We start from the raw sequence: 27,727 nt of genomic DNA, 5'->3' as shown, positions 1-27,727 counted from the left end.
GTGAGTGCACAACAAAATAAATCAAGAAAAATCAATAAAGAACATTAAGGAAAAGCTGCTGCATTTAAAGCTTTATTTAGTATTAATTTCACAGTTTCAGAGACATACATTGTATGTGAGATGTTTTCACTCAGCTGCCTCTTTGCCCTTGAAAAAAAAAAAGATATTGAGAAAATGTATTAGTATTAAAGAAAATAAATGTGTCATTTAAATAAAGCTATAAATTTGTGGCTGAAATTTTAAAATGCATTACCTTTCCAGAATCACGGCTCTTGGCTCTGAGCTTGTTGACCTGAGATTCAGCAATGTCGGCACGCTCCTCAGCCTCCTCCAGCTCATGCTGCGACTTCCTCAATTTGGACAGGTGAGTGTTGGCTTGTTCCTCCTGCAACGCCAGGTACATAGTTCTCACAACAGCAAAACATCTAAAAAAACAGTATTCTCAAATGAGGTACTCACAGCTTCTTCAGCCTGCCTCTTGTAAGCCTTGACCTTCAGCTGAAGCTTGTCAACCAGATCCTGCAGTCTGTTGATGTTCTTCTTATCCTCCTCAGTCTGCAGGAAATACACATACATCAGACTCGAAAAATAATGATATTAATTACACCTGAGATTTTTTTTTTCTGTACCTGGTAGGTGAGCTCCTTCACTCTCCTCTCATATTTGCGGACACCTTTAACAGCATCAGCTCCACGCCTCTGTTCTCCCTCAACTTCAGTCTCAAGCTCACGGACCTAAAAAAAACAGATATTTTAAATCTCATTCAACTTATAGAAAATCTGTTTTGACAATCCAAAATATAATATACAGTACAATGTTAGGACATAACATACATTTCACTCTACCCACATCAAGATGATGAACATTGAAAAAGACAAGCTTACTCTGGACTCCAGTTTCTGAAGTTGTTTCTTTCCTCCCTTCATGGCCAGATTCTCAGCCTCATCCAGACGGTGCTGCAGGTCCTTCACTGTGACTTCTAGGTTCTTTTTCATCCTCTCCAGGTGAGCACTGGTGTCCTGCTCCTTTTGAGCTCTTCTGCCATCATTGCAGCCTAATTGAGAAAAAATGTATAAGAGTCTTTGCGACACTCCAAGAGGTCAATTTTGAATAATATTTTTGTTTAAATGGATGTCATTTTAATACTAAAAAACTAACATCAGTGATGGCCTTCTTAGCCTTCTCCTCAGCATTTCTTGCTTCCTGGACGATATCATCAACTTCACCCTGAATTTGGACAAGGTCAGCCTCAAGCTTCTTCTTGGTGTTCAGAAGGCTTGTGTTCTGAAATAGAGGAAATAGTACATAATAAAGTGAAAATATCACATCTGTATTTGATTGTTGTTGTGTTTTACATTCTGTGTAATGATTACCTGAGAGTGCAGGAGTCCAACACGCTCACTGGCGTCCACCAGCTCTTGTTCAGCCACTTTGCGGCCTCTCTCTGTCTGCTCCAGAGCTGCTCTCAGCTCCTCAATCTCAGCCTGCATCAGAGTGTTTCTGCGCTCCACCATGGCCACCTGCTCCTTCATGTCTTCCTGTCCTCTCAGGGCATCATCAAGGTGCAGTTGGGCATCCTGTACACAACAATTTTTTTAGAGTTCCCTGATTCGTTTTTGCTATTAAAATTTTGTTCAACATACTCTATTATTTGCATACTTGTAAAACCGAAAGCCAGAGAGAGGTCACATACCTTGAGTTGTCCCTGAACATTCCTCAGCTGTTTCTGTGATTCAGAAGCCTGCCTATTGGAATGGCTCAGCTGAATCTCCATCTCATTAAGATCTCCCTCCATCTTCTTCTTGATTCTCAGGGCATCATTCCTGCTCCTGACCTCAGAGTCCAGAGTGCTCTGCATGGACTCAGTGACTCTCTGGCTGTTCCTCTTGATCTGCTCAATCTCCTCATCCTTCTCTGCAAGCTTCCTGTCAATCTCACCCTTGACCTGATTTAGCTCAAGCTGGACACGAAGAATCTTGGACTCTTCATGCTCCAGGGTGCCCTGTTAATAGTCATATAAAAGTTTAAAGAGCAAAATTCTTCAGAACAAAGTAGTGTATTAGTTCTAGCAAGGTGTTAACAATTTAGTTTTTTAATATCTTTATTTTATATTATTTTATTTGGATTTTTGACTGTGTTGTAAAGGAAAGTTGAGTGTAGACATAATCTGACACAATCTAACAATTTAAATCTAAATATTCAGGTACTCACTTCAGCCTCTTCCAGAGCAGTCTGAATCTCAGCCTTTTCAGTCTCCACTGCCTTTTTGGACTTCTCCAGCTCATGAATGCTCTTACCAGTCTCACCTAACTGCTCTGTAAGATCTGAGATCTCCTCTATGAAAGAGAAATAAAACATGATCTATCTCTTATGAAAAGTACATATACACTGTGAAATATTACAGATTCTGTTTGGAAGAACATTGTTTAATTCTGTCAGACAACATCCAATATATGCAAAACTCTAGCAGTGTAGATTAATTATATTTATTAATGATTCTACTTATTAATTTAAGAATTGCTTACGCTGCAGATTCTTGTTTTCTCTCTTGAGTGTCTCCAATTGATCCAGACTCTCCTCATAGGAGTTTTTCATCTTGAACAGCTCAGTGCTGAGTGAGCGAGCCTCTTTCTGAGAACCTTCCAGCTCTGCCTGACCTTCCTCGTACTTCTGCTTCCATTCTGCCAGGACCTTAGGTTGAGATATTTCAGATTAACCTTAAAATATTATTACTTTCCTAATTTACCTTGTGAGAGAAATTATCATATCACAGAAAAACTTTAATAATTTACCTTGTCAAAGTTTCTCTGCTTCTTGTCAAGGTTGGCAGCCAAGCCATTGGCTCTCTCCACATCAATCATGAGGTCCTCCACTTCACCTTGAAGTCTTTGTTTGGTCTTATCCAGGGAGGCACATTTGGAGTTCACTGCCTCAATTTGTTCCTCTGCCTCTTGCAGACGCTGAGCCAGCTTCTTCCTGTTATGAATTTGTCAACATTAATCTTATGATGAAAATTTTTCACATTTGAACACGTTTATAAGCTCTTCTGAAGTTCATACTTGGACTCTTCAAGCTCCTCTGTGCGCTGGATGGCATCAGTTTCATATTTGGTTCTCCACTGAGCAACCTCACTGTTGGCCTTAGACATTCCCCGCTGCAGCTCAGCCTTTGCCTCCTGTTCTTCCTCAAACTGCTCGCGGAGCAGGTCGCAGTCATGACGGGCTGACTGCACAGCATGAGCCAGAGCATTCTTGGCCTAGGAGACCAAGTTAGATGATGTTAGCTATGTTCTTTTGTAAGTAGTAACTGACAAGTATATATTTCTAATTATTACATTCTATTACCTTAACCTCCTCTTCAATCTGCCTCTTAAGCTCCTCAGTTTGTTGAGTGAAAGCTTGTTTGCCTCTAGTGAGCTGAGAAATTAGAGCTTCCTTCTCCTCCAGCTGGCGACCAAACTCACCTTTTGAGATTTTGATGTAATATGTCAGTTTGTGGCATATCTATGTAAGTTTAGTTCAAATGGAACTGTTTACTGATGCCATCAGAAGAACAGTTGTCATACATTACCACAAATAATCATCAGTGGACATTGGTGTTCATTTATATATTTTTATAATGGCTTATCTATTGCTACCAATTATGTATAAACAAAAAGTGACCACTGCAATTTTAATTTCCAGTCAAGGCATTCCTTAATGGATGAAATTAAATGCTAAATAATCTTGTTTCATATTAATAAATAATGTACAATATTGTACCATTTTCAGTTTGAAGTCTTGCTCTTTGGGCACTGAGGTCATTTAACTGGCGAAGGTTCTCATCATTCTTGGACTTAATTTCACTGAGTTGGTCCTCAAGGGTGCGGCACATCTTCTCAAGATTAGCCTGCAAAGACCAAAGTCATTAGATCTTTCTTAATCCTAAGAAAGCCAGATCTTTCTTAAAAACCACGACATATTCATTTAAAGTTATAGCTCTCAACCTTTGCTTTGGCCACAGCCTCCATGTTGCTGGAGAGATCATCAATCTCCATTTTGTATTCACTCTTCTCCTTCTCAAGCTTTTGCTTGACACGCTGGAGGTTGTCGATTTGCTCTCCCAGCTCAGCCACACTGTCGGCCTGCTTCTTGCGGAGGGCAGCAGCAGTGGCTTCATGCTGGAGGGTGGCCTCTTCAAGGTCACGACGCAGCTTCTGGAATTCAGCCTCACGCTTCTTATTCATCTCAATCTGAGCAGCAGTTGCTCCACCAGCCTCCTCAAGCCTCTCACTGATCTCCTCAAGTTCCCTGGAGAGATCAGCTCTCTGCTTCTCCACCTTTGCACGAGCAGCACGCTCAGCCTCGATCTCTTCCTCCAGTTCCTCAATGCGTGCCTACAGGGGCAATTAGTGAAAAGTTATAGATCTTGATTTGACTATTTTCAACAATGCTACAAAAGAGACCAATTAAATACCTGAAGCTCCTTGATCTTCTTCTGGAGTTGAGCTCCCAAAGATTGTTCATCTTCAATCTTGCTGAGCAGCTGGCTTGTTTCAAAGTCTTTCCTGTTGAAATTAAGCAAAAACATGTTTGCAATATGTCAAGATAAGTTATAATGTTGTCACATTTCTTGAGTCATGTTTTTTGATTTTTTTTTAGATTCCCACTTTTTCAGTTTCTCATCTGATTGCTGCTTGTCATTCTCCAGGTCCATGATGGATTCTTGGGCCAGTTTCAGGTCCCCTTCTAGCTTTCTCTTGGCTCTCTCAAGGTCCATGCGGAGCTTCTTCTCTTGTTCAAGGGAACCCTCAAGCTATAGGTCAACAACATGTCAAATATTTTCATGTAAAAATTAAAAGGACATACGGAATTTATTAAATAAGAAGCATGTTTGTATAATAACTTACGTCATCAACTTGCTGCTCAAGCTTCGTCTTGGCTTTGGTCAGGGTGTTGACTTTGTCCTCCTCTGCCTGGAGATCATCCAGAGTCTGCTGATGTGCCTCTTGGAGGGCTTTCTTCTCCTTTGTAAGCTTGGCAAGGCTCTCATCCTGTGCTGCCATTTCCTCAGTCAGGTTCTTGACCTGTGTGATTTGTGGTACCAAATTAGCTTATATTTTTCAATGAATATTCTATACCAAAGTATAAAGACAGAAATAAAATTGCATGTTAAACCAACTCAATCTCAAACCTTATTTTCAGTGGCATGTTTCTCCTTTTCCACTTTAGCCAAGGTGAGCTCCAGGTCATCAATGTCTTTCTTCAGCTCAGAGCACTCATCCTCCAGTTTCCTCTTCTTGGCTGTGAGTTCAGCATTGATTTCTTCCTCATCTTCCAGTCTCTCAGTTGTCTCTTTGAGTTTAGCTTCAAGCTGGATTTTGCTCTTGATCAGACCCTCACACCTCTCCTCGGCATCTGAGAGATTCTCACCTTCCTGACAGGGGAAAAAAAGGATTTTACATATCTTTGTTGAAAATATGTATAATTTTTAAAAGGAACTTTCAGTAAATTAATTAGTGCATACTCACAGAGGCTACTTGAAGCTGCAGATCATTCTTCTCTTGCAGCAGTGAAACCATCTTCTCCTCAAGCTCTTTCTTTTTGGCTTCAGCCTTGGCAAGATTTTCTTTGCATTTTGTATAGTCCTCTTTCATGTTTGCCAGCTCCTTCTCAGTCTCAGCACTCTTCAGCAGAGGCTTAATCTTGTAGTAAACCTTCATCCATGGCCAGTGTTTGGCGTTCATGAATGGCCGGATGTTGTATTGGATAGTGTATATTGCATCCCTGATAAAACAAATTAAAATGATTAAATATTGCTATTTTTTTTGTTAATTTACTATATTTTCACTGGTCAACCCAGTACTCCTGAATCTAGTATTCAGTGTTTTTATTTTACTCAGATGAATGAATCTGATATTTATATTTCTTAAATATTGTGTTTCCAAGATGACAATATAATGAAATACAATTATTGGTCATGAATGGTTATTGATACATATATTTATACGATGTGTTTTCTAATATTATTCCGTTAGCACTGCTAGCTCATGGCATATGAATCACTGGAGTAAACCAGAGTTCATTGTCCTGTTTCATGACACTACTGACCTCCTTTCTGTCATCTTTACAAACTCCCTCCTCATCAGATAACCACGGCAGAGAGCCTGAGTCATTGTGACCAGAGCTGCCAGTTTCTCATCACGCATCTCCTCAAGAGTACCCAGAAGACCAGCTTTGAAGAACACCTGAATTCATGCATAATAACGCAGAGTATGTTTAAATCATAGCTGAAAAATACAGTATGGTTATTTAATTTTGAAATTGTTTTATTGATGAATATAACCTTTGTGTGCCCAAATCTATACTCGTCATGATTAACATCGATGGATCCCAGGAGTTTCTCAGAGGCTTTCTTGTTGTCCATAAACTGTCCCTCAGGGATAACACTGGCATTCAACACCTTGTATCTGTAGAGGATTTATTAAAATGCTTCATATCTTTACGTTGAGAGAACCCTCCAAGAGGAAGTAGTATTTTAATGCAGTCATATTTACCTCTGTTTGAAGTCACCATAGAGGATTCTGCTGGGGAAACCTTTTCTGCAAATTCTGATACCCTCCAGTACACCGTTACACCTCAGCTGGTGGATAACCAGGAAGTTCTCCATGAGACCTGTACAGAACAATTTGCATCCTAAGGTTGGTACATGCACAGTTCATGTGATCATTTTCATATATTGTGTTGATATCAGAATATCTGTAAGTCCTTCATTACTTTACCTGGAGTCTTGGACTCATTGGGAATTAGACAACGCACAAAGTGAGGATGAGTGCTCCTCAAGTTGGTCATAAGCTTGCCCAAGTTCTCCTGTGGAGAATAAAAAATGGTTCTCAGTTTTTCTAATGAATTAATATTGTTTTTATATCCATTTCAGAATCCTCTTACATACCCTGAACTGGGAGGACACAGTCTGCATGGAGCCACCCTTCTTCTTGCCTCCCTTCTTGCCAGTTTCTTTACAAACATTGAAACAATGAGCCAATTTCCTAATTCATATTAGCAAATTCAATCATTCTGTACTTATAATATTCACTTGTAATTCATACAATCACTTACCCTCAACAACAGGTGGGTAGAGAGTAGCCAGAAGTTTGACAGAAGATTTCTGGTACAGCTGCAGAACAGACTCATTCAGTGGATCCTTGTTCTTGTCCAACCAGCCAGTGATGTTGTAATCCACAGTTCCAGCGTAGTGAACCAGAGAGAAGTGGGCCTCAGCTTTGCCTTTGGCAGGCTTTGGTTTCTGGAAGGCTTGGTTTTTGCCAAGGTGTTGATCATAGAGTTTGTTCTTGAAGGAATTGTCTGTAGCCTTGGGGAACATGCACTCCTCTTCAAGGATGGAGAATATACCCATGGGCTATTTGTAAATAGATGAAAAGTAATATTAAATGTTTCAAATTTTGAGAAGAGCAAATTACAAATATTTAGAAGTAAGCCAGTAAAAACCTTCTCAATGAGCTCAATACAAGCAGCCAAGTCCATGCCAAAGTCAATGAACTCCCAAATAATGCCCTCCTTCTTGTACTCCTCTTGTTCCAGCACAAACATGTGGTGGTTGAAGAATTGTTGCAGTTTCTCATTGGTGAAGTTGATGCAAAGCTGCTCCATACTGTTATACTGGAGAGAGAGAGAGAGAGAGAGAGAGATTTACTGAGCACTGAATCTGATTCAACTTGCATTTAAATTATATAATAGAAAACTTCTTACATCAAAGATCTCAAAACCAGCAATATCCAGCACACCAATGAAGAACTGTCTGGCTTGTTTTGTGTCCAACATTTGGTTGATACGAATGACCATCCACAAGAACATCCTCTCATAGATAGATTTTGCCAAAGCGCTAACAGAGTTGTACACCTGTGAATTGGATTTAGTGTAAATATTATTGAAACTTTCTCTGCTTTTGCAATGATTTGTCTTAGTTGGCAAGTCTTGCTTCTTGACACTTTTACTACTACATACCTGTGGCACGGTTTGACCTTTGGTCACAAACTCATTCCGACCTTCACTCTGGGGTAGCACAAAGCCTTCAGCATATCAGCAGAGTTCAAGCCCAGAAGGTAGCCAATTTTGTCAGCCTCTGCCAATTAAAACATTTAAAAAAATCTATCCCATTACTTGACAATTAAAACAAACCTTTTCACCATGCAAATAGAAAGGGATAGCTCAGTAGAGGATAGAATAAATTTAAACTATTTCGTCTTACCCTCTGTGCCATCAGGCTCAGCTTGCTCCTCACGCTGCTTCTGCTTGAACTTCAAGTTACCATGATGCAGCACAGCTCCAGTGAACTTGTAGATGCCCATCTTCTCCTCATTACTAAAGCCCAGAATGTCAATAGCAGTCTAGATATTACAGTAGAGGATGAGAACTAGGATCTGACATATTTATATAGCAAATGTCATTAATCAGATTAGCAATGACTCACATCAGTTGCAACCAACTCCTCTTTATCATCAATGCTTGCCACTGTGATCTGACCCTGACTGCACATGGGGAAGTCATAGGGGTTGGTGGTAATGAGTGTCATTTCTGTAAGATACACAGAGCATTTATGAGTTTTTTACAATCTTATTTTGCATTTTAAAAAGAAATTTGATTTAAATGTTTTCCAATTACCAATCAGCTCAGGCTTATGGTTGGTCATCATCTGGTAGAAGATGTGGTAGCCTCTCTCATCTGGAAGCTGGAATGATACTCTAGACTTCTCCAGCAGATCTGTTGAGAGAACGTAACAAAGTCATGTTCTGAAGAGTGATAGACAAAGAACAATATACAGATTGATCAATTAAAAGCATGTCCACCTACATGTCTCAATATCAGCACTAGCCAGTTTTCCAGTTGTGCCAAAGTGAATTCTGATGAATTTACCCTGTTTAAAACAAAATAACATTGTTGCTATTGAGCAAAAACAACAAGCTTTATAAAACCTAAACAGGTGTCTTGAGGAACTGTTTATAGGAAAAACCCAACTGACCAATTGCATTTTATGTAAATAATAACTGGTAAACTTACAAAACGAGATGAGTTGTCATTTCTCACAGTCTTGGCATTACCATAGGCCTCAAGCAGAGGGTTGGCAGCAATGATCTGGTCTTCAAGAGATCCCTGTTGTTTGAAGGATTTTAATTTATTTTCCGTCTCACGTCTATCATTTGCAGGAAATATTTTACAAAATTGTATGTGTATTTTACAAATTCAACTAATGTTCAGTATAGTAGTCATATATTGATTGTAACTCTCTGAAATTATTATTTTTTTTTTTATTTTACATATGAACATAGATTTAGTTCTCATACTATACCTGCATTTTGCCAGAAGCTTGCTCTTTCTTCTTTTCACCACCCGACACTGCAACTGTGGCAAAGTACTGAATGACACGTTTGGTGTTCACAGTCTTTCCAGCACCAGATTCTCCACTGGTTTATGAGAGATGATAAGACAGAAGATGATTAAACATGTACAAATTCCATGAGAAGGAAATATAACTGTACTTTACATCTCATAACAGTAGATACATACGTAATCAGGACAGACTGGTTCTCTCTGTCTGTAAAGTCAAAGGTAATAATGTTTAAGTAATTGTTTTATAAAATCTAGGTTTATGAATTTCACAGATCAAAATCACTTTTTTAAATGTAAGATCTTACCAGTAAGCATGAACTGATAGGCATTGTCAGAGACAGAGAAGATGTGGGGTGGGGCCTCCATACGCTTTTTGCCTCTGTAGGCAGCCACCACTTCTGCATCATACACTGGGAGCCACTTGTAGGGGTTCACAGTAGCACAGAACAGTCCAGAGTAGGTCTGAAAGGAGCAGATAAGTGGTCAGATTACAGCATCACAGACAAATGTAATTTTAACTACAAATGTAACGACACACTACATCATGGCTATTAATTATCTTCTAAAAAGTGTGTGGAGGAACAAACATTATAACCCCATTTATAATTGTTTCTACGCCACTGATTTAGACGCCGATTTACATGATTTCATAACTTACGTAGATCATCCATGCTGCATAACGCTCTTTGAGGTTATAAAGCACAGAAGCTTCATTGAGATGGGTCATCATGGCCATGTCCTCAATCTTGTCATACTTGGGAGGATTCATTGGGAAGACATCATCCTCCTTAGCAACTCTATCCTATAATGGTCATTTATTAGATTTGCCAGAGGAAATTTGCAATGATTAATGTATTGAGCTTCTAGTTTACATGGAATAAGGAAAATTCACCTCCTTAGTGTCAAGCACAGTAACGGTGACTTTGCCACCATCTCTGCTCTTGATTGTTCCTTTGACGTACAGATCTTTAACATCAACTACATAGCAAGCAGACTTAGCATCAAAGGGCTTGTTCTGAGCCTCAATTCTCTCCTTCTCAGGCTTACGTAGATATATGGCAGCCTTGCCATAAACGGCCATCTCCGCATCCGTACTCATGATGGCAGCTTTCTGCTGCAATTCAAAGATGTTCACAGCCACGTGTAAAAACATTTTTTAAATGACAGCATAAAGATCATTCAAAACCCAGTTATCATGATTACTACACCTCAGTCTTCAGTGGAAGCACAGTGTATTTTAGTAATGTATTTTGACTATAAGGCTGCTGTCTACCTCTTATGATATCATTATTTATTCTGGAAATACCCCAGGATGCAGAATGGCTACAAATAGTGAACATAATAAACTATTATAACACGGATCTGTTGAATGCTTGATTCTGATTGGTTCATGGTCATTCTAAGGTGTGCTATTATTTTTCAAGGAAATCCACGGCTATAAAGTAGTTCCAGTTCTTGATTGCATAACGTTTCCATATCACTTCGCTTAGTTATTTCAAAGAGCCCTACAGGCTACCGCAACAAAATAACAAATTAAAACAAAGTCATTGGTTAAAGTAAATCGACTACGAACGTCAGAACAATGTCTAAAATATCCTACATTTATTACAATTTTGGTTAAAAAGAGCCATCAGCTCCCTCGTCTCCCCGCACTTACACACTCTCACACACGTAGCAGAATTAATTTGAGCAGAATTAAATAAAAATGTTAAATTTTCAATCGTCATGTCAACGCGCACTCCTGCATCTCAGTGGGGGTGAATAATGTTTTTAAGTTTTACAACAGGAATATGGCAACACGCATCTTGGCAATGTTTAAGTGATGTTACTTCTGACAAGAACTGCAACAAAAATGTAATCCCAGAAGTGAGATATCTAATTTTCTCAGTTTCTCTCTTTCGATCCCTCAAATACAAACTCTCTCACACTCACAGACACACACAGTGTGACTGTCTTAGAACTTGACGTTTTCGAATTCAGCTACTGAAGGCTCTGCCTGTATTAAAGAAGGATGCTGAATCTGTGGCGAAAGAAATTAGTTCCTCTCATAAGAGCGTTTTAGGGACGAAAACCAGCGCTGTCTTGAGATAAACCCCAAATGATGTCTTAAGGTGTGGTAACCATGGTATAAGCGAAATTATTGATTCCGAACCATTGAATTGTTGAGAAATAATGCACACCCGAGGTGTAATAGTCACTCCGCTGCGCATCGTGACTGCATTACTGCATTACCACCTCATGTGTGCATTCTTTTTTCAACAGTTCAGGTCCATCGTCAATTGTTCCTTACATATCTTAATTGTTGCTTTCTAGACAACTCTCTATGATGATTTTCACTAAATGTTTGTGTAATATGTGAGTGAATGGTTTTGGGATAACTGTCTGTCTGTCCGTCTTTTTTTTCTGTTTCTTTTTTCTTTTTGTTCTATTTTGGTTGTTTGAGCTGGTCTTAAGAGTAGTTATTTGCATCTTTACCTTCCCACACTTCTATAAGCTCTGATGACGGTCCTCAACACTGTAATACATAAAAGAAGGTTACCTTCTACCTGAAAAACATTTTAATGAAAACCTATATTATAAAATTACGTGTTTTATGAATGCATAAATTGCATTACAAATTATGTTGCAGTTGAGATACTCCAGCTACTCATGCTCTTAACTAACTTTAATTGTTGTCATCTAGTAATACCCTGTTGTGGTTCTGTTTATTTTTAAAAGCTATGTTCTGCTCATAATTAAAAGTTCAACTCACCTCGAACAAGCCTGGCTGGTCTTCTGAGCGCAATGGTTTGCATGACAGCCCCTGCTCTTTATACTACATTTGCTTTGCCAGCATTGCAGAAGTTAAATGTGGCCAACACCAAATATGGCTCAAATGTGAGTTAAGAAATTGATCAGCTGGGCCATTTGGTGCTCGCCAGAGTTGGAAATAGAAAATATGGAAATAACTAATCATTTAGGATATCTTGTTAAAAGGTTTTCTTACCTCAGACTTTAGCTTGATCATTAAGATTTCATTAAGACATTGTTCAGTCATCTGTATACTTTGCAGGAGCCATACATTCCTTTTCATAATTGCTTGTCAAGACATCCACATATTTGTTTCCAAAAGGTAAATTCAAATGTGTAAAATGCCAGTCATATAGATCATTACTGCTTATTTACTTCTCTTCAATTATTTCTGCTAATGAGTCATATTTGTTAAGTAAATAATAAAATACATTGATTTGTTTATAGATAAACTGATGGTTTTAAAAAGGAAATCAAAATTAATTAGGTAATTATTTTGAGCAAACTTTAGATAGTCGAATCACTGCCCGTTTAAAAACTAGATTTTAATGATTTGCTGTCATTTTAACTGGTCTGTATATGAAAACCGTGATTGATTTTAACAAATCAGTGCCACACTGGATTTATGTAGCTGTCATATTTTGATGATGTCATCTGAATAACACAAAACACATTTACTTATGTATATATTTATATTATATTTTATTGCTTTGATTGATTGGTTTGCATGCCACAGACAGGCAGATTCAAGGATCAAATTTTATGGTCATCCTTATATGTCTAAAAGAGTTGGACCTGTGTATGGCTACTGTTAGATTGTTCTAATATTAGCTCCAGTACAAATGTCTGATGTTCTGGTGTTTACTAATATAAATTGTAAATAATGATAGGCATGATATAACTTGAAAGACTGTTTCTCTTCATTTAAATAAAATGTTTTATGTTAACATTTGTAGCTAAATTTGCTAAATTAGTTTTTCAATTAGTCTTTTCTAATAACTTCCATATTATTAATGAATATCTTTTGAAAAGCATTAAACACATTATATATATATATATATATATATATATATATATATATATATATATATATATATATATATATATATATATATAACTAAATAATTTGGCCTTGTTAGATCATTATGTGCTTATTTATTTTGATTTATTTATTATTTGGAGATTTAGCTTTTTTTATTACATTTCAGAAAAAAAGACAAAACAAACAACAAATTAACAAAAGAACCAAGACTGTATTTTGTGCTTATTTATTTAAATGAATTTCTTTCAACTGAATTTACTAAATTAATTTCTTACTTTAGTTAAAAGATACGAATATTAAGGTCACATGATTGACAAGGTTGAAAAAAACCTTAAAAGAGATCTTGTACTAACATAAACTGATGCCTCTGATATTCATCCCTACCCAAATTAACTTTTGAGTGCAAACTCTTTGAGGTAGTGACATGGTCGTCAGTCTATCTTGTCACTTTTCATTTCTTATGTCAGCTGATATTTTATATATATCCACAGCACAAGCGTGCTTTCAATTATTTATATTTCATGTCAAATACATATTCTGCACAGTCAATTAAATTAAATAATATTTAGACTGTTAGCCCAAATAATTCAATGGATTATTTTGTCATTCTGTCCATCAATGAATCCATTATGATCACATGTCATATCCTGAAGTCTCATTCACGCATCAGCAATGAGAAACCCTTATATTGTAAAGATCATGCCGCCAAACTTGTCAATTGATTTCTTTAAGACAAAAGAATAATATGATGTATCACTAACTTAGTCCATAGTTTCCATAATGACAATGACAGATATGAAGTTTGTCATCAATCATTATATTATTACAGAGATTATTTAGCAGAGATGGGCCATTCTATTAAAATGATGAATTGGAACGCCCAACGGATGTAGAAATAAAGTCCCGCCTTACAGGTAAAAGAGACAATCACCTTTTGGATATAGACATCGCCTGTCAATCAACCCGACAACGCACAAGAGCATTAGCTATACAAGCCGAAATAAATTGCATTTTAGCACAATTTATGATACCAGTGTGTCAGATTGTACTGCTGATTTGAATAATAATAATAATCCTTTGATAATAATCTTGACCAACCGTTTAGGAGATTTCTGTCTTTTCCATTCAAGTAGATAGGAGCTGCACAGTCATTACTGGAAATAGCCTCCCAAGGGCATTCCAAAGATGATCGACAGTGGGCTGACTTGCTAGAAAGTCTTTGATTATTATCAATTTTCCTGCAGAGGATTAATATGTACATTTATGCATTTGGCAGATGCTTTTATCCAAAGTGACTTACCGTACAGCACATTCAAATATACATTTTATCAGGGTTTTTTTTTGTGTTCCCTGAGAATCTAACCATGGTCTTGGTGTTGCTAATGCAATGCTCTATCAATTTAGCAACAGGAACCCTCAGAGGAAGGCAAGCAGTAAAATGATGTCACACATGCTAATTAAAAATGTTCCCTCGGCTAGTAGGCTATACCCTCCTATCTGATATCTGTCAACAGCATTTCTGTCAAAATGTGATCAGTAGGGTTTTAAGTTTTAATATTTGCAATATTTGTCCAGTGGTTGGACTCTTAGGTTACCATCCTCACTCTTTTCCAAATGCATCTGTATGTGTAATGTAAAAAATATACATCATACGAGTGACAATGTGTTCATTTCCTTGAGATCAAGTAAAATAAATAAACAGACTATTGGTGATTATTCCACAATTACTATTGCTCCAGGTCTTGCAATAATACTGTATTGTGCCATGTTTGCTGACTAGCCAGTTTTAATCTGTATTGTGGGTTAATATTAAAACTCCTCTCTTGCTACCAAGCTTTAAAAAGACAATTTATTAAAGTACAAGTGAACAATGTTCTCTATTTCAGTATTTCTATGTTTTAATAACTGATATCACCTTAGTTTTTATTATTTTATGCTTTACCTATTCTTTTAAGCAAATACTTAGTTTAGCATAATGGTTCATAAGAGTGTGACGTTTCATCAGAGAGACATGGTTAAATACACATTAACATTCAATTTAATTCAAAAGATATCAAATGTGTGATAATGTTTTCGTTTTATTTTCTACTAAATATTTGTGGTAGATTATCATATAATTTAAATGTTTCGCTTTGGGAACAAGGCTAATCTTGCTATAGTACTGGGAAAAAACAATCCAATTTAAAGAGAACCTCAAAGTTCTCTTGAGTATTTAGCTCAAAAACTACTTTTATACATATAGACATATAAACATCTCATGGAATGTTACTATAGTTTATTCCAAAGCATAGTGTGGTGTCAACACATCATAAACAACAGTGAGTGCACAACAAAATAAATCAAGAAAAATCAATAAAGAACATTAAGGAAAAGCTGCTGCATTTAAAGCTTTATTTAGTATTAATTTCACAGTTTCAGAGACATACATTGTATGTGAGATGTTTTCACTCAGCTGCCTCTTTGCCCTTGAAAAAAAAAAAAAGATATTGAGAAAATGTATTAGTATTAAAGAAAATAAATGTGTCATTTAAATAAAGCTATAAATTTGTGGCTGAAATTTTAAAATGCATTACCTTTCCAGAATCACGGCTCTTGGCTCTGAGCTTGTTGACCTGAGATTCAGCAATGTCGGCACGCTCCTCAGCCTCCTCCAGCTCATGCTGCGACTTCCTCAATTTGGACAGGTGAGTGTTGGCTTGTTCCTCCTGCAACGCCAGGTACATAGTTCTCACAACAGCAAAACATCTAAAAAAAACAGTATTCTCAAATGAGGTACTCACAGCTTCTTCAGCCTGCCTCTTGTAAGCCTTGACCTTCAGCTGAAGCTTGTCAACCAGATCCTGCAGTCTGTTGATGTTCTTCTTATCCTCCTCAGTCTGCAGGAAATACACATACATCAGACTCGAAAAATAATGATATTAATTACACCTGAGATTTTTTTTTTTCTGTACCTGGTAGGTGAGCTCCTTCACTCTCCTCTCATATTTGCGGACACCTTTAACAGCATCAGCTCCACGCCTCTGTTCTCCCTCAACTTCAGTCTCAAGCTCACGGACCTAAAAAAAACAGATATTTTAAATCTCATTCAACTTATAGAAAATCTGTTTTGACAATCCAAAATATAATATACAGTACAATGTTAGGACATAACATACATTTCACTCTACCCACATCAAGATGATGAACATTGAAAAAAGACAAGCTTACTCTGGACTCCAGTTTCTGAAGTTGTTTCTTTCCTCCCTTCATGGCCAGATTCTCAGCCTCATCCAGACGGTGCTGCAGGTCCTTCACTGTGACTTCTAGGTTCTTTTTCATCCTCTCCAGGTGAGCACTGGTGTCCTGCTCCTTTTTGAGCTCTTCTGCCATCATTGCAGCCTAATTGAGAAAAAATGTATAAGAGTCTTTGCGACACTCCAAGAGGTCAATTTTGAATAATATTTTTGTTTAAATGGATGTCATTTTAATACTAAAAAACTAACATCAGTGATGGCCTTCTTAGCCTTCTCCTCAGCATTTCTTGCTTCCTGGACGATATCATCAACTTCACCCTGAATTTGGACAAGGTCAGCCTCAAGCTTCTTCTTGGTGTTCAGAAGGCTTGTGTTCTGAAATAGAGGAAATAGTACATAATAAAGTGAAAATATCACATCTGTATTTGATTGTTATTGTGTTTTACATTCTGTGTAATGATTACCTGAGAGTGCAGGAGTCCAACACGCTCACTGACGTCCACCAGCTCTTGTTCAGCCACTTTGCGGCCTCTCTCTGTCTGCTCCAGAGCTGCTCTCAGCTCCTCAATCTCAGCCTGCATCAGAGTGTTTCTGCGCTCCACCATGGCCACCTGCTCCTTCATGTCTTCCTGTCCTCTCAGGGCATCATCAAGGTGCAGTTGGGCATCCTGTACACAACAATTTTTTTTAGAGTTCCCTGATTCGTTTTTGCTATTAAAATTTTGTTCAACATACTCTATTATTTGCATACTTGTAAAACCGAAAGCCAGAGAGAGGTCACATACCTTGAGTTGTCCCTGAACATTCCTCAGCTGTTTCTGTGATTCAGAAGCCTGCCTATTGGAATGGCTCAGCTGAATCTCCATCTCATTAAGATCTCCCTCCATCTTCTTCTTGATTCTCAGGGCATCATTCCTGCTCCTGACCTCAGAGTCCAGAGTGCTCTGCATGGACTCAGTGACTCTCTGGCTGTTCCTCTTGATCTGCTCAATCTCCTCATCCTTCTCTGCAAGCTTCCTGTCAATCTCACCCTTGACCTGATTTAGCTCAAGCTGGACACGAAGAATCTTGGACTCTTCATGCTCCAGGGTGCCCTGTTAATAGTCATATAAAAGTTTAAAGAGCAAAATTCTTCAGAACAAAGTAGCGTATTAGTTCTAGCAAGGTGTTAACAATTTAGTTTTTTAATATCTTTATTTTATATTATTTTATTTGGATTTTTGACTGTGTTGTAAAGGAAAGTTGAGTGTAGACATAATCTGACACAATCTAACAATTTAAATCTAAATATTCAGGTACTCACTTCAGCCTCTTCCAGAGCAGTCTGAATCTCAGCCTTTTCAGTCTCCACTGCCTTTTGGACTTCTCCAGCTCATGAATGCTCTTACCAGTCTCACCTAACTGCTCTGTAAGATCTGAGATCTCCTCTATGAAAGAGAAATAAAACATGATCTATCTCTTATGAAAAGTACATATACACTGTGAAATATTACAGATTCTGTTTGGAAGAACATTGTTTAATTCTGTCAGACAACATCCAATATATGCAAAACTCTAGCAGTGTAGATTAATTATATTTATTAATGATTCTACTTATTAATTTAAGAATTGCTTACGCTGCAGATTCTTGTTTTCTCTCTTGAGTGTCTCCAATTGATCCAGACTCTCCTCATAGGAGTTTTTCATCTTGAACAGCTCAGTGCTGAGTGAGCGAGCCTCTTTCTGAGAACCTTCCAGCTCTGCCTGACCTTCCTCGTACTTCTGCTTCCATTCTGCCAGGACCTTAGGTTGAGATATTTCAGATTAACCTTAAAATATTATTACTTTCCTAATTTACCTTGTGAGAGAAATTATCATATCACAGAAAAACTTTAATAATTTACCTTGTCAAAGTTTCTCTGCTTCTTGTCAAGGTTGGCAGCCAAGCCATTGGCTCTCTCCACATCAATCATGAGGTCCTCCACTTCACCTTGAAGTCTTTGTTTGGTCTTATCCAGGGAGGCACATTTGGAGTTCACTGCCTCAATTTGTTCCTCTGCCTCTTGCAGACGCTGAGCCAGCTTCTTCCTGTTATGAATTTGTCAACATTAATCTTATGATGAAAATTTTTCACATTTGAACACGTTTATAAGCTCTTCTGAAGTTCATACTTGGACTCTTCAAGCTCCTCTGTGCGCTGGATGGCATCAGTTTCATATTTGGTTCTCCACTGAGCAACCTCACTGTTGGCCTTAGACATTCCCGCTGCAGCTCAGCCTTTGCCTCCTGTTCTTCCTCAAACTGCTTCATGGAGCAGGTCGCAGTCATGACGGGCTGACTGCACAGCATGAGCCAGAGCATTCTTGGCCTAGGAGACCAAGTTAGATGATGTTAGCTATGTTCTTTTGTAAGTAGTAACTGACAAGTATATATTTCTAATTATTACATTCTATTACCTTAACCTCCTCTTCAATCTGCCTCTTAAGCTCCTCAGTTTGTTGAGTGAAAGCTTGTTTGCCTCTAGTGAGCTGAGAAATTAGAGCTTCCTTCTCCTCCAGCTGGCGACCAAACTCACCTTTTGAGATTTTGATGTAATATGTCAGTTTGTGGCATATCTATGTAAGTTTAGTTCAAATGGAACTGTTTACTGATGCCATCAGAAGAACAGTTGTCATACATTACCACAAATAATCATCAGTGGACATTGGTGTTCATTTATATATTTTTATAATGGCTTATCTATTGCTACCAATTATGTATAAACAAAAAGTGACCGCTGCAATTTTAATTTCCAGTCAAGGCATTCCTTAATGGATGAAATTAAATGCTAAATAATCTTGTTTCATATTAATAAATAATGTACAATATTGTACCATTTTCAGTTTGAAGTCTTGCTCTTTGGGCACTGAGGTCATTTAACTGGCGAAGGTTCTCATCATTCTTGGACTTAATTTCACTGAGTTGGTCCTCAAGGGTGCGGCACATCTTCTCAAGATTAGCCTGCAAAGACCAAAGTCATTAGATCTTTCTTAATCCTAAGAAAGCCAGATCTTTCTTAAAAACACGACATATTCATTTAAAGTTATAGCTCTCAACCTTTGCTTTGGCCACAGCCTCCATGTTGCTGGAGAGATCATCAATCTCCATTTTGTATTCACTCTTCTCCTTCTCAAGCTTTTGCTTGACACGCTGGAGGTTGTCGATTTGCTCTCCCAGCTCAGCCACACTGTCGGCCTGCTTCTTGCGGAGGGCAGCAGCAGTGGCTTCATGCTGGAGGGTGGCCTCTTCAAGGTCACGACGCAGCTTCTGGAATTCAGCCTCACGCTTCTTATTCATCTCAATCTGAGCAGCAGTTGCTCCACCAGCCTCCTCAAGCCTCTCACTGATCTCCTCAAGTTCCCTGGAGAGATCAGCTCTCTGCTTCTCCACCTTTGCACGAGCAGCACGCTCAGCCTCGATCTCTTCCTCCAGTTCCTCAATGCGTGCCTACAGGGGCAATTAGTGAAAAGTTATAGATCTTGATTTGACTATTTTCAACAATGCTACAAAAGAGACCAATTAAATACCTGAAGCTCCTTGATCTTCTTCTGGAGTTGAGCTCCCAAAGATTGTTCATCTTCAATCTTGCTGAGCAGCTGGCTTGTTTCAAAGTCTTTCCTGTTGAAATTAAGCAAAAACATGTTTGCAATATGTCAAGATAAGTTATAATGTTGTCACATTTCTTGAGTCATGTTTTTTGATTTTTTTTTAGATTCCCACTTTTTCAGTTTCTCATCTGATTGCTGCTTGTCATTCTCCAGGTCCATGATGGATTCTTGGGCCAGTTTCAGGTCCCCTTCTAGCTTTCTCTTGGCTCTCTCAAGGTCCATGCGGAGCTTCTTCTCTTGTTCAAGGGAACCCTCAAGCTATAGGTCAACAACATGTCAAATATTTTCATGTAAAAATTAAAAGGACATACGGAATTTATTAAATAAGAAGCATGTTTGTATAATAACTTACGTCATCAACTTGCTGCTCAAGCTTCGTCTTGGCTTTGGTCAGGGTGTTGACTTTGTCCTCCTCTGCCTGGAGATCATCCAGAGTCTGCTGATGTGCCTCTTGGAGGGCTTTCTTCTCCTTTGTAAGCTTGGCAAGGCTCTCATCCTGTGCTGCCATTTCCTCAGTCAGGTTCTTGACCTGTGTGATTTGTGGTACCAAATTAGCTTATATTTTTCAATGAATATTCTATACCAAAGTATAAAGACAGAAATAAAATTGCATGTTAAACCAACTCAATCTCAAACCTTATTTTCAGTGGCATGTTTCTCCTTTTCCACTTTAGCCAAGGTGAGCTCCAGGTCATCAATGTCTTTCTTCAGCTCAGAGCACTCATCCTCCAGTTTCCTCTTCTTGGCTGTGAGTTCAGCATTGATTTCTTCCTCATCTTCCAGTCTCTCAGTTGTCTCTTTGAGTTTAGCTTCAAGCTGGATTTTGCTCTTGATCAGACCCTCACACCTCTCCTCGGCATCTGAGAGATTCTCACCTTCCTGACAGGGGAAAAAAAGGATTTTACATATCTTTGTTGAAAATATGTATAATTTTTAAAAGGAACTTTCAGTAAATTAATTAGTGCATACTCACAGAGGCTACTTGAAGCTGCAGATCATTCTTCTCTTGCAGCAGTGAAACCATCTTCTCCTCAAGCTCTTTCTTTTGGCTTCAGCCTTGGCAAGATTTTCTTTGCATTTTGTATAGTCCTCTTTCATGTTTGCCAGCTCCTTCTCAGTCTCAGCACTCTTCAGCAGAGGCTTAATCTTGTAGTAAACCTTCATCCATGGCCAGTGTTTGGCGTTCATGAATGAGCGGATGTTGTATTGGATAGTGTATATTGCATCCCTGATAAAACAAATTAAAATGATTAAATATTGCTATTTTTTTTTGTTAATTTACTATATTTTCACCGGTCAACCCAGTACTCCTGAATCTAGTATTCAGTGTTTTTATTTTACTCAGATGAATGAATCTGATATTTATATTTCTTAAATATTGTGTTTCCAAGATGACAATATAATGAAATACAATTATTGGTCATGAATGGTTATTGATACATATATTTATACGATGTGTTTTCTAATATTATTCCGTTAGCACTGCTAGCTCATGGCATATGAATCACTGGAGTAAACCAGAGTTCATTGTCCTGTTTCATGACACTACTGACCTCCTTTCTGTCATCTTTACAAACTCCCTCCTCATCAGATAACCACGGCAGAGAGCCTGAGTCATTGTGACCAGAGCTGCCAGTTTCTCATCACGCATCTCCTCAAGAGTACCCAGAAGACCAGCTTTGAAGAACACCTGAATTCATGCATAATAACGCAGAGTATGTTTAAATCATAGCTGAAAAATACAGTATGGTTATTTAATTTTGAAATTGTTTTATTGATGAATATAACCTTTGTGTGCCCAAATCTATACTCGTCATGATTAACATCGATGGATCCCAGGAGTTTCTCAGAGGCTTTCTTGTTGTCCATAAACTGTCCCTCAGGGATAACACTGGCATTCAACACCTTGTATCTGTAGAGGATTTATTAAAATGCTTCATATCTTTACGTTGAGAGAACCCTCCAAGAGGAAGTAGTATTTTAATGCAGTCATATTTACCTCTGTTTGAAGTCACCATAGAGGATTCTGCTGGGGAAACCTTTTCTGCAAATTCTGATACCCTCCAGTACACCGTTACACCTCAGCTGGTGGATAACCAGGAAGTTCTCCATGAGACCTGTACAGAACAATTTGCATCCTAAGGTTGGTACATGCACAGTTCATGTGATCATTTTCATATATTGTGTTGATATCAGAATATCTGTAAGTCCTTCATTACTTTACCTGGAGTCTTGGACTCATTGGGAATTAGACAACGCACAAAGTGAGGATGAGTGCTCCTCAAGTTGGTCATAAGCTTGCCCAAGTTCTCCTGTGGAGAATAAAAAATGGTTCTCAGTTTTTCTAATGAATTAATATTGTTTTTATATCCATTTCAGAATCCTCTTACATACCCTGAACTGGGAGGACACAGTCTGCATGGAGCCACCCTTCTTCTTGCCTCCCTTCTTGCCAGTTTCTTTACAAACATTGAAACAATGAGCCAATTTCCTAATTCATATTAGCAAATTCAATCATTCTGTACTTATAATATTCACTTGTAATTCATACAATCACTTACCCTCAACAACAGGTGGGTAGAGAGTAGCCAGAAGTTTGACAGAAGATTTCTGGTACAGCTGCAGAACAGACTCATTCAGTGGATCCTTGTTCTTGTCCAACCAGCCAGTGATGTTGTAATCCACAGTTCCAGCGTAGTGAACCAGAGAGAAGTGGGCCTCAGCTTTGCCTTTGGCAGGCTTTGGTTTCTGGAAGGCTTGGTTTTTGCCAAGGTGTTGATCATAGAGTTTGTTCTTGAAGGAATTGTCTGTAGCCTTGGGGAACATGCACTCCTCTTCAAGGATGGAGAATATACCCATGGGCTATTTGTAAATAGATGAAAAGTAATATTAAATGTTTCAAATTTTGAGAAGAGCAAATTACAAATATTTAGAAGTAAGCCAGTAAAAACCTTCTCAATGAGCTCAATACAAGCAGCCAAGTCCATGCCAAAGTCAATGAACTCCCAAATAATGCCCTCCTTCTTGTACTCCTCTTGTTCCAGCACAAACATGTGGTGGTTGAAGAATTGTTGCAGTTTCTCATTGGTGAAGTTGATGCAAAGCTGCTCCATACTGTTATACTGGAGGAGAGAGAGGGAGAGAGAGAGAGAGAGAGAGAGAGATTTACTGAGCACTGAATCTGATTCAACTTGCATTTAAATTATATAATAGAAAACTTCTTACATCAAAGATCTCAAAACCAGCAATATCCAGCACACCAATGAAGAACTGTCTGGCTTGTTTTGTGTCCAACATTTGGTTGATACGAATGACCATCCACAAGAACATCCTCTCATAGATAGATTTTGCCAAAGCGCTAACAGAGTTGTACACCTGTGAATTGGATTTAGTGTAAATATTATTGAAACTTTCTCTGCTTTTGCAATGATTTGTCTTAGTTGGCAAGTCTTGCTTCTTGACACTTTTTACTACTACATACCTGTGGCACGGTTTGACCTTTGGTCACAAACTCATTTCCGACCTTCACTCTGGGGTAGCACAAAGCCTTCAGCATATCAGCAGAGTTCAAGCCCAGAAGGTAGCCAATTTTGTCAGCCTCTGCCAATTAAAACATTTAAAAAAATCTATCCCATTACTTGACAATTAAAACAAACCTTTTCACCATGCAAATAGAAAGGGATAGCTCAGTAGAGGATAGAATAAATTTAAACTATTTCGTCTTACCCTCTGTGCCATCAGGCTCAGCTTGCTCCTCACGCTGCTTCTGCTTGAACTTCAAGTTACCATGATGCAGCACAGCTCCAGTGAACTTGTAGATGCCCATCTTCTCCTCATTACTAAAGCCCAGAATGTCAATAGCAGTCTAGATATTACAGTAGAGGATGAGAACTAGGATCTGACATATTTATATAGCAAATGTCATTAATCAGATTAGCAATGACTCACATCAGTTGCAACCAACTCCTCTTTATCATCAATGCTTGCCACTGTGATCTGACCCTGACTGCACATGGGGAAGTCATAGGGGTTGGTGGTAATGAGTGTCATTTCTGTAAGATACACAGAGCATTTATGAGATTTTTTACAATCTTATTTTGCATTTTAAAAAGAAATTTGATTTAAATGTTTTCCAATTACCAATCAGCTCAGGCTTATGGTTGGTCATCATCTGGTAGAAGATGTGGTAGCCTCTCTCATCTGGAAGCTGGAATGATACTCTAGACTTCTCCAGCAGATCTGTTGAGAGAACGTAACAAAGTCATGTTCTGAAGAGTGATAGACAAAGAACAATATACAGATTGATCAATTAAAAGCATGTCCACCTACATGTCTCAATATCAGCACTAGCCAGTTTTCCAGTTGTGCCAAAGTGAATTCTGATGAATTTACCCTGTTTAAAACAAAATAACATTGTTGCTATTGAGCAAAAACAACAAGCTTTATAAAACCTAAACAGGTGTCTTGAGGAACTGTTTATAGGAAAAACCCAACTGACCAATTGCATTTTATGTAAATAATAACTGGTAAACTTACAAAACGAGATGAGTTGTCATTTCTCACAGTCTTGGCATTACCATAGGCCTCAAGCAGAGGGTTGGCAGCAATGATCTGGTCTTCAAGAGATCCCTGTTGTTTGAAGGATTTTAATTTATTTTCCGTCTCACGTCTATCATTTGCAGGAAATATTTTACAAAATTGTATGTGTATTTTACAAATTCAACTAATGTTCAGTATAGTAGTCATATATTGATTGTAACTCTCTGAAATTATTATTTTTTTTTTTATTTTACATATGAACATAGATTTAGTTCTCATACTATACCTGCATTTTGCCAGAAGCTTGCTCTTTCTTCTTTTCACCACCCGACACTGCAACTGTGGCAAAGTACTGAATGACACGTTTGGTGTTCACAGTCTTTCCAGCACCAGATTCTCCACTGGTTTATGAGAGATGATAAGACAGAAGATGATTAAACATGTACAAATTCCATGAGAAGGAAATATAACTGTACTTTACATCTCATAACAGTAGATACATACGTAATCAGGACAGACTGGTTCTCTCTGTCTGTAAAGTCAAAGGTAATAATGTTTAAGTAATTGTTTTATAAAATCTAGGTTTATGAATTTCACAGATCAAAATCACTTTTTTAAATGTAAGATCTTACCAGTAAGCATGAACTGATAGGCATTGTCAGAGACAGAGAAGATGTGGGGTGGGGCCTCCATACGCTTTTTGCCTCTGTAGGCAGCCACCACTTCTGCATCATACACTGGGAGCCACTTGTAGGGGTTCACAGTAGCACAGAACAGTCCAGAGTAGGTCTGAAAGGAGCAGATAAGTGGTCAGATTACAGCATCACAGACAAATGTAATTTTAACTACAAATGTAACGACACACTACATCATGGCTATTAATTATCTTCTAAAAAGTGTGTGGAGGAACAAACATTATAACCCCATTTATAATTGTTTCTACGCCACTGATTTAGACGCCGATTTACATGATTTCATAACTTACGTAGATCATCCATGCTGCATAACGCTCTTTGAGGTTATAAAGCACAGAAGCTTCATTGAGATGGGTCATCATGGCCATGTCCTCAATCTTGTCATACTTGGGAGGATTCATTGGGAAGACATCATCCTCCTTAGCAACTCTATCCTATAATGGTCATTTATTAGATTTGCCAGAGGAAATTTGCAATGATTAATGTATTGAGCTTCTAGTTTACATGGAATAAGGAAAATTCACCTCCTTAGTGTCAAGCACAGTAACGGTGACTTTGCCACCATCTCTGCTCTTGATTGTTCCTTTGACGTACAGATCTTTAACATCAACTACATAGCAAGCAGACTTAGCATCAAAGGGCTTGTTCTGAGCCTCAATTCTCTCCTTCTCAGGCTTACGTAGATATATGGCAGCCTTGCCATAAACGGCCATCTCCGCATCCGTACTCATGATGGCAGCTTTCTGCTGCAATTCAAAGATGTTCACAGCCACGTGTAAAAAACATTTTTTAAATGACAGCATAAAGATCATTCAAAACCCAGTTATCATGATTACTACACCTCAGTCTTCAGTGGAAGCACAGTGTATTTTAGTAATGTATTTTGACTATAAGGCTGCTGTCTACCTCTTATGATATCATTATTTATTCTGGAAATACCCCAGGATGCAGAATGGCTACAAATAGTGAACATAATAAACTATTATAACACGGATCTGTTGAATGCTTGATTCTGATTGGTTCATGGTCATTCTAAGGTGTGCTATTATTTTTCAAGGAAATCCACGGCTATAAAGTAGTTCCAGTTCTTGATTGCATAACGTTTCCATATCACTTCGCTTAGTTATTTCAAAGAGCCCTACAGGCTACCGCAACAAAATAACAAATTAAAACAAAGTCATTGGTTAAAGTAAATCGCTTACGAACGTCAGAACAATGTCTAAAATATCCTACATTTATTACAATTTTGGTTAAAAAGAGCCATCGCGCTCCCTCGTCTCCCCCGCACTTACACACTCTCACACACGTAGCAGAATTAATTTGAGCAGAATTAAATAAAAATGTTAAATTTTCAATCGTCATGTCAACGCGCACTCCTGCATCTCAGTGGGGGTGAATAATGTTTTTAAGTTTTACAACAGGAATATGGCAACACGCATCTTGGCAATGTTTAAGTGATGTTACTTCTGACAAGAACTGCAAAAAAATGTAATCCCAGAAGTGAGATATCTAATTTTCTCAGTTTCTCTCTTTCGATCCCTCAAATACAAACTCTCTCACACTCACAGACACACACAGTGTGACTGTCTTAGAACTTGACGTTTTCGAATTCGCTACGAAGGCTCTGCCTGTATTAAAGAAGGACGCTGAATCTGTGGCGAAAGAAATTAGTTCCTCTCATAAGAGCGTTTTAGGGACGAAAACCAGCGCTGTCTTGAGATAAACCCCAAATGATGTCTTAAGGTGTGGTAACCATGGTATAAGCGAAATTATTGACTCCGAACCATTGAATTGTTGAGAAATAATGCACACCCGAGGTGTAATAGTCACTCCGCTGCGCATCGTGACTGCATTACTGCATTACCACCTCATGTGTGCATTCTTTTTTCAACAGTTCAGGTCCATCGTCAATTGTTCCTTACATATCTTAATTGTTGCTTTCTAGACAACTCTCTATGATGATTTTCACTAAATGTTTGTGTAATATGTGAGTGAATGGTTTTGGGATAACTGTCTGTCTGTCCGTCTTTTTTTTCTGTTTCTTTTTCTTTTTGTACTATTTTGGTTGTTTGAGCTGGTCTTAAGAGTAGTTATTTGCATCTTTACCTTCCCACACTTCTATAAGCTCTGATGACGGTCCTCAACACTGTAACACATAAAAGAAGGTTACCTTCTACCTGAAAACCATTTTAATGAAAACCTATATTATAAAACTAGTAAAATTACATGTTTTATGAATGCATAAATTGCATTACAAATTATGTTGCAGTTGAGATACTCCAGCTACTCATGCTCTTAACTAACTTGAATTGTTGTCATCTAGTAATACCCTGTTGTGGTTCTGTTTATTTTTAAAAGCTATGTTCTGCTCATAATTAAAAGTTCAACTCACCTCGAACAAGCCTGGCTGGTCTTC

At 38.1% G+C, this 27,727-nt stretch overlaps 2 protein-coding genes across 2 annotated transcripts; both read right to left on the bottom strand.

The window, feature by feature from the left end:
- Positions 1-59: 59 nt before the first annotated feature.
- LOC127630247 (myosin heavy chain, fast skeletal muscle-like) lies at positions 60-12,162 on the bottom strand. Its single transcript, XM_052107731.1, is given in 43 exon segments — positions 60-147; positions 254-385; positions 460-555; positions 630-734; positions 885-1,030; positions 1,033-1,054; positions 1,159-1,284; positions 1,374-1,577; positions 1,694-2,002; positions 2,212-2,336; positions 2,526-2,691; positions 2,793-2,976; positions 3,060-3,256; positions 3,345-3,463; positions 3,762-3,888; positions 3,986-4,375; positions 4,456-4,546; positions 4,649-4,794; positions 4,889-5,065; positions 5,173-5,415; positions 5,510-5,765; positions 6,090-6,226; positions 6,325-6,448; positions 6,536-6,653; positions 6,761-6,848; positions 6,931-6,995; positions 7,098-7,398; positions 7,488-7,658; positions 7,749-7,898; positions 8,004-8,041; positions 8,044-8,121; positions 8,248-8,386; positions 8,470-8,573; positions 8,661-8,759; positions 8,850-8,913; positions 9,057-9,149; positions 9,346-9,460; positions 9,564-9,591; positions 9,692-9,848; positions 10,045-10,188; positions 10,279-10,500; positions 11,862-11,901; positions 12,139-12,162. Coding segments are annotated over 41 exon segments (5,802 nt in total). The 5' UTR covers positions 10,486-10,500; positions 11,862-11,901; positions 12,139-12,162; the 3' UTR covers positions 60-126.
- On the bottom strand, positions 60-27,727 carry LOC127630252 (myosin heavy chain, fast skeletal muscle-like). Its single transcript, XM_052107744.1, is given in 45 exon segments — positions 60-147; positions 15,792-15,923; positions 15,999-16,094; positions 16,170-16,274; positions 16,426-16,596; positions 16,701-16,826; positions 16,916-17,119; positions 17,237-17,545; positions 17,755-17,801; positions 17,804-17,878; positions 18,068-18,233; positions 18,335-18,518; positions 18,602-18,695; positions 18,698-18,734; positions 18,736-18,798; positions 18,887-19,005; positions 19,304-19,430; positions 19,527-19,916; positions 19,997-20,087; positions 20,190-20,335; positions 20,430-20,606; positions 20,714-20,956; positions 21,051-21,121; positions 21,124-21,305; positions 21,631-21,767; positions 21,866-21,989; positions 22,077-22,194; positions 22,302-22,389; positions 22,472-22,536; positions 22,639-22,939; positions 23,029-23,199; positions 23,303-23,452; positions 23,559-23,677; positions 23,804-23,942; positions 24,026-24,129; positions 24,218-24,316; positions 24,407-24,470; positions 24,614-24,706; positions 24,903-25,017; positions 25,121-25,148; positions 25,249-25,405; positions 25,602-25,745; positions 25,836-26,057; positions 27,418-27,457; positions 27,704-27,727. Coding segments are annotated over 43 exon segments (5,799 nt in total). The 5' UTR covers positions 26,043-26,057; positions 27,418-27,457; positions 27,704-27,727; the 3' UTR covers positions 60-126.

The sequence above is a fragment of the Xyrauchen texanus genome, chromosome 3 (assembly GCF_025860055.1).
Source record: "Xyrauchen texanus isolate HMW12.3.18 chromosome 3, RBS_HiC_50CHRs, whole genome shotgun sequence".
Classification (NCBI taxonomy): domain Eukaryota; kingdom Metazoa; phylum Chordata; class Actinopteri; order Cypriniformes; family Catostomidae; genus Xyrauchen; species Xyrauchen texanus.
This window is presented reverse-complemented; position numbering and strand designations above follow the sequence as displayed.